The sequence below is a fragment of the Antrostomus carolinensis genome, unplaced genomic scaffold (genome assembly GCF_000700745.2).
Source record: "Antrostomus carolinensis isolate BGI_N321 unplaced genomic scaffold, ASM70074v2 scaffold13831, whole genome shotgun sequence".
NCBI lineage: Eukaryota > Metazoa > Chordata > Aves > Caprimulgiformes > Caprimulgidae > Antrostomus > Antrostomus carolinensis.
Window position 1 is genome coordinate 16,509 of NW_010296371.1, and position 7,227 is coordinate 23,735.

At 43.2% G+C, this 7,227-nt stretch overlaps 1 protein-coding gene across 1 annotated transcript in view; it reads right to left on the minus strand.

Moving 5' to 3' along the window:
- Nucleotides 1–7,227, minus strand: part of MPG (N-methylpurine DNA glycosylase) — a 10,762-nt gene that overhangs the window by 2,332 nt on the left and 1,203 nt on the right. Inside the window, exon 2 of the mRNA XM_010178263.1 lies at nucleotides 4,588–4,792. Within this exon, the coding sequence (XP_010176565.1) occupies nucleotides 4,588–4,792 (205 nt within the window). The remainder of the gene's footprint in view (nucleotides 1–4,587; nucleotides 4,793–7,227) is intronic.

Consider the following 7,227-nt stretch of genomic DNA (forward strand, 5'->3'; position numbering starts at 1 on the left):
GAGCCCACAGCCCCTGGATGTGAGAGCGATACTGTGAGAGCTTTGGGAAAAGGTGGAGACAGGAGGCAGGATGAGTCCAGGGATGCCATGAGGAGCTCCTGCCTTCTCTGCCCCATCTGTCCTCACACCTCTGAGCTGATGTTCGGGTCCTCCTGAGCACACCTGCATATCAGAAGTTTTATTTTAACTACCACAGAGTAGCTGAATCCTCCCAGCTCACCTCCTGCCTTCCTCCCCCTCCGCAGCCTGCAGCGCTTCGCTCTCAGGGCTTATCTGGCTTCAGCATGTGGCTGCTGACCCGCCAGCAGTGCCAGTGCAGTGCACTGAATCTCTGCCTCCCATGCCCAAGAGTCACTCCATGTAACGAGCAGCACTCAAAGCTAAAAGCTGGGATCTAACAGCAAGGCAGAGGCCAATTCTCTCCCTGAGCAGTGAGAAATCATAAAACAATAGGGAAGTCCCACACTCCCACTGTGCAGCCTGCTGCTCCTTCCCTGGAACAGCTCCAGCTCTCATTCTTGGAAACAGCTCTTGGCCACTGGAGAGGGGAAAATTTTCTCCTCTCTCCACCCGTCTGACTCACTGCTCCTGAAACACTTCCTTCAAAGTCCTACTCCAAGATCTGTAAGTAAGGGGAAGTCCATGCTGTGTGACCCTTGGCCTGGCTACAGCATCACTGGGATCTCGATTTTACAAGGTGTTCTTTCAGATCTGGCAGCAACGCACAGACCTGGGCAAACTCCAGAGAAACAAATCACAGAAAGTCAAAGAGAAGCTTAATTGGCATTGACCCTCCTCGTGGAGCCAGGGAAGCCCCAGAGGCTCTTTGTACTAAGATTATTGTGCTGCTGCCAGGATGGACTGTAGGATTCATGCACACTGGAAGACACTGGTTCTATTTTTCTATAAACTCTCCTTCCTCCATCATCTCTGATTTCTCAAAAACCCCAATGTAGTGATGCCTGCCATGGCGTCAGGCAGTAGCAGTGTTTGACCCAGTGATGGGAAGACCTCTCACATTAAAATCCCACACGATGCAGCTTTACCTTGGTGATGTTATCAAAGATTTCCCCTTCCTCAGGGACAAAATATTTGATTTTATAATATCAGCTCCTTATGATTTTATGAGCACAGAGATGCAGTGAAGTGAACTCGACTGAACATAGTAACAGACACAACTTCTTGCCCCAGCGAAGCAGCAACGCAACAAGCTCCAGCTGAAGTGCTGATGTCTGGGCTGAGGACACTCCAGTGGTGGTGGCTCTCAAGGTAAAGTCTGTGCTTTTGTAGCCTCTCAAGCACCTCTCCCAGCACAGCTTTGCCAGTGACACACCTTTTCTTATCCCCAAGTGATACCACTGAGCCTGAAGTCCAGCATAAGCCAAATATAGAAAACAGAAGAGAAGGTTTATTCCACCTGCTATGAAAACAGACAATGCTATGAGGTTACATATCAAAACAAGAGAGCTCTGAAGAGCTGGAGTCTCAGGAGCCACAGACCCCATTCCTGACAAACTAAACAGAGGGTAGCAAGTAGGAGCAGCATAGGAAGCTTTGTACATCTCGTACAGGCCTCAGATCCTGAGCTGATGAAGGACCAGGAAAGCCCCAGCGTGATTCAAGTCAGTGTTAAAACTGCTCTTTGAAAGTCGGCTGCAGCAGTCCAACTCACGCTGCTTGCCTGGTCCCAGCAGCGTGTGTGTCTGGGACAGCCCTGTGCAGTGTCTGTGCCAAGAAGGTAGCAAAACACAGGCAACACAGGGACAGCACAGCACTCTCATCCCTCTCCAGTAAAAGGACGGCTGCGTTCATCAAAACCAGCTCTACGGTCGCCAGTTCAAGAGTCTGAGAAGCAGCAGGACAGCAGTCGCTGCCAGGACTTCAGAGGATGGACTGGCTCTCTGAGCCACTTGCCTTCCTCCCACACAGATCCTGTCATTTAAGCAGCAGCAGGACTTGCGTACACTACAAAAGTAGGTACTTTAACCTAAGCCAGCTAAGAATTTGTGATTAGTAGTTTGTGTTAACTTCAATAAACCACCTAAAACCCACACCAGATCTCAGTTAAATCCACGTGCTTGTTCCAACAGCGTCCAGAAATAAATGCTTTGTTAAAAAATCAGTGTATGACTCCGTTAGTGTTTTGATGCAAAGCACTCGATGGCCAAACAGAAACATTTGGAAAATCTCTAGAACTGATTTCTCCTGCAGTCAGCCTGAGGTTTTCCCCTCATTTTCACGTCATTCAGTATGAACCTTGCTAACATGCACCCAGGTCAATGCTGAAATGGTTCAAGGCGGGGTCAGTTTGTGTGTGTTTGATGACATCAAGGAACACCCCAAGACATTTCCCCTTCTCCCCTGCTCCAATTTGCTGCAGCAATGCCATACAGATGTAAACCCCAACTACTCATATAAAGCAAATTGCTCTGCTGTCCTGGAAACTTGTGTGCATGTCTAGACTTGTTCTTTTTCTCTCCTCCCTCTACAGAAAGATATAACAAAACTGGAAGAGACTGAGGGACAGGCAACCAGGATGATCAAAGTTATGGACTAGCTTTGGAGCAAGAGCCTCAGGAAGGAATAAGCTAAGTAGACTAGAAACCTTCAGCTTGGAAGACAGCTGAGGAGGGGATATGGAAGATCCTGGGAGATCACAGGAGGCAGAAGATGATACATGGGAATAGGTGCAATAATCACCCCATGTTCTCCACTGTTGAACACCTGGTGCTCCACAGCTTGACACTGCCAAAATCCAAGAAAAGAGTGATGCGCCCTTTGAAAAGGAAAAGCTTTTAGTGTTCTCTCAGTAATTTGTGTTCAGTCTTTCCAAGCAACACCTTCAGAAACAGTATGTTCATATTCCTTTTATAATCTCCTGGTCAGTCACTCAGGGTTTCTCAGCATTCCCAGGGAGACCCTGAAGCACTCAGATATTTTGCATCAAAACCCCTGCACAAAGATGATGAAACCGATTACATCAGATTTTCATGCTATAAGCAGAGCATGGTCTGTGCTACTAAGACACAACAGGTATTTCTTTTCCCAGTGTTTCCTGGTGTTTTCCCAGTGTTTCCTGCACTGCCACAGCCAGATTCAAAACAGTTTCCAAGATCTGTCCCATATCCAGAAAATGAAATGCTTTTGCCTTCTACCCAGGTGCTGCCACAAAAGACAACTTCCTCAATCCCTCCCTCAGACTAAACGACAGGACAGGCTCCTTCACCATCTCTGTTAAGATGGGAAAAGCATCTCAGGTATGATTCCTCCTCAGATTCTTTCTTTCAGCACATCTTCACATGGGCAAATATACCGAAGGGGTAAATCCTACTGACGTAGATGCATCTGATACACAACATCCTAGGTACTTCAGTGTGTTCCTGGCAAAGCCGGTAGTGACGGCTGTGTTGGCCTCAGCGTAGCTGCGTGTATGAGAGGCTCAGGGAAAGTAAGTTTGTAACAAAAAATCCAATGAAAACCATCTCAATAATGAGCTCTTTAACTGATTTGCTACAAAACTAAGCACGGGTAGAGAAGTGAAAATTTCCCAAAGTAAAAATTTCAAAGAAATCTTTCTAGAATTCAAAGGCTAAGCATCTTTTTTTTTTTTTTAATTAAAATTATTCTTCCTAAGAATCCCATCCTGAATAAAGACCCATTCTGCTCTCATTATCTAAACAGATTTGGCAGAGACGAGGTAATGAAATGCACATGTGTTCATCCACCAGCTCCAGACCTCCATTGAGAAAGACAGGCTCTTCCCCCACAGTACAACCTGGCACTGGTTTGCTGCTTGGCCCCTGTCCAAAGGCCAAAACCTCAGGATTAATGGTCACTGTTACAACATTTGCTTTCTACTTGGGAATACAGGAGCAGGTTTTTTTAAGCTGTATCTTTGAAATGGCAAAAAAGAAAAGAAATTATTTTTGAGATTTTTTTTCTAACAAAATGAGTATTTACCTTAGAAACAGCTGCTGCCATTTCAAGGTGTCTGATTAACCAACAGCTTTATTGCAAGGCACACACTGTCATTCTTACAGGAAAGAAAAAACCCCAAGTTTTAGAAGTAACACTTGCATGTTAAGAGGAGCTGGGGAAGGAGAGTCTCAGTAAATTCCAGAATCGGTTGATTAGTGGTTGATTATATTATCTTGAGAATATTAAAGATTCTGTAACAGTCTGGGTATTTTAATTTGAGGTGTTTTTCTTTTTTGTTTTAAGATACAGCAAAGCAGCTAAAATTCTCCTGCAGTGACTCTTTGCTTACGCTTAGGACATCTCAGACCTTTTTGTTTACAACATTTACTGCTTCTGAAGATAAAGGCAGGAGACGGAGGAGTTTCTTGTCGTGACAACAGACACCGGGATTAGGCTGTCATTAGACTGCAGAGTTCACTGAATCACCTGAATAAAGCATCAAAACTGAAAGTTCCACCCTGTCAAGTTTCTCCTCCAGTCCTTAGTCTTTATTTCTGTGCCTGAACAGCTCATACAGCTGGGACCGAACAGCTCATACAGCTGGGACCAAACAGCTTGAAATATCAGCCCCATGCTTTAGGCACTAAAACTCTTTCAGCCTCAACTTACCTTGGCTGGAAACATTCACACAGAAATAAATCCCGTAGATCTGATACACGTACAGAGTTCCTGGTTTCATGAACATTGCTGCATTTCGTTGAGTTTGCTTCCCACCTTTTGAGTGGGAAGCTTCATCTTCCCCACCCAGGTAAGCTTCTGTTTCAACAATCCTCCCCCAGAGTTCTCTGCCATCAGGAAGTTTGCGAACTAAAATCTGAAAGAGAGGTCAGAGTGCATCAGTTAGCAACCCTCTACAAGATAACCAGAGAGCAAGAGCTGTGGAAACACAAGGAGTTAGAAAAAAAGGACCAGATGGTGCTGCACACTCTCCCCTCCATCTACCATCCAGTCTGTAAGCTAATGTGAAGTTTTTTCAGCTTCTACTGGCCAGGCCACAGCGCAGGACAAGAAGTTCCTACCTGTCATTCACCTCACAAAATGCCTGCAGTGTCTAGATATGGCAGTATCATAAAGAACCAGTTTATGATCCTATGTACAACAAAGCCCACAGAGTTGCTTTTGTGGTTAGTTATTTTCTGTATTCTCCACCCCAGTCCACCAGGTTTAAGGCAAAAATCACCACCAATATCAACCCTGAAGCATCATGAATGTGTATTCTTTAGATCAGAAGAAGTATGACAATGGCACAATTGAATAACTACTCTGACTAGACAGTCTCTCTCCACAGAGATGTTCCAAGCCAGTCCTAGTCCCTAACCACAGAGATAATCACGACCAGAGTGAGTATCGATGCTATTTCTGTATTTTCTGTACCAGGGAGAGGGGCAGTGCAGGAGAGCTGGGAACTGGCTTCAGGCAAACAACAGATCTCTGTTATTACAGTGTGTTCCCTGCTGCTGGTACCTCCTTAAATAAAACAAAGCAGATGCAGGGGAAAAAACCATGACAGTAAAAAGATTATTTTTTAAAAATAAAACAACCACTGCATTTCATACTAAGTTTTTTGTGGTTTGATCTGATTTCTAAACTTATTTTACTTAATGTGTGTTGAAGAAATACTGCAGTATAGTCTCATTTAGGCAACAGCTATCAGTTTAATTATTCTATATTCACTGCTTCCATATTTGAAAACCAGCCATTCAAAAATAACCTGCAAGAAACAAAGCTTAACTCCTAACAGATGTTTGTGCTGGATTGCTAATGCAGTTACTGACCTGATCCCGTGTGGATGCTCCAGAAGTCAGTACTCAACTCTGGTATATCAAGGTTTCCCTACAGCACTTCTCAAATTGTTGAAAACAATCAGTTGATTCAGTTTATTATTTTTATGAAAAATGCAGTGACTTCAGAAAAGCCCTGGTGTTTAGCAACTGCCTGTAAACCCCTCCAAAGCACACCCCTGTGGCCACATTTCTCTTTCAATATGATGAAATACAATGGTTAGGTTATGATTTTAAAAGCATGCAGGCATTTCCCTGACTCTTCAGACCTACCACATATCCACAGCTAAACAGTTTAAAAATGGTGATCATTGACAATACCTCACAGTAAACTACTTTATAGAGGTTTTTATTTCTCATTGAGGACATATCTTGGTGTTATGACAGTTCATTTTGCAGCTGTTGATTGTGAGTATGTTTTGGGGCATTTTTTTGTTTCAAAGAACTCAGGTATCATGTTTAAGGTAAGCAATATTAATATACTAGGCACCTCCAAAATTTGGTAGAATGAAGATAATGAATGGAACACTAAATTACCATTACAATTATAATTCTAAGAAAATGAGAGAGTAGACTGGGTCATGGGAGACTAGGGGGGTTATATTTTAAACAAAATCTAAAATGAATATAGAAATTGCCTGGGTTGTAATTCTAGTCCTAAATAGGAAAAGTACAGAATTAGAACTAAAATATCATCTGCTCGGGGTAACTGAATGCATAAGGATGTTGGAGTCATTAAGACAAAGAAATTCATCAGCTCTAGGAGACTTCAGATATTCTCATATAGACCAAGTAAATATCACAGTAGGACAGGACACAGGTTATGTTTTTTTAGACACCATCAAATACTTTGCAGAGTGAGTGATCTGGGATCTCACAAGAAAAGACCAAACTCTCAAACTGATCCAGAATGTAAAGTCTTTTCCAAAAACTTATCCCTGAAAAACAACTTTGTATCATGACCGTGAAGTATAAAGTTCAGTGTCCTTCCACGAGCATTAAGATCCAAAAATAATCTGTCAGAGTTCTGCTTACCAGTGAAAAGGGGAAACTACATAAAGTGAGGAAGCTTGTTAGGAAGAACTTAAAGAGGCAGCCAAAGGTTAAAGCTGGAAAGACAAGCCTCTAGCAGGATGTCTATAAAGATAGCAAACACACATGACGTATCAGAGAGGTTAGGACAGACCAAAAAAAACCCAGCGGGGTTAAAAAGCAGAGCAAAGGCGTCAGTTACAAGCAAGACATTATCCTTAGAAAATAAAAAAGGCAGCTAGACACAGCAAGACAGGCCAAAGCCAACAGTTTGTGGAACAAATTCCTACAGTTATCTCACCCAATGGGAACCCAGAGATTCTATTCACCCTACAGACAATAAAGGCATAAAAAAGACTCAAGGAAGATAAGACGAGAGCAGTGAAACTAAACACACATTTGGCAATTGTGTTTAAGAGGTCCCACACTGGAACTT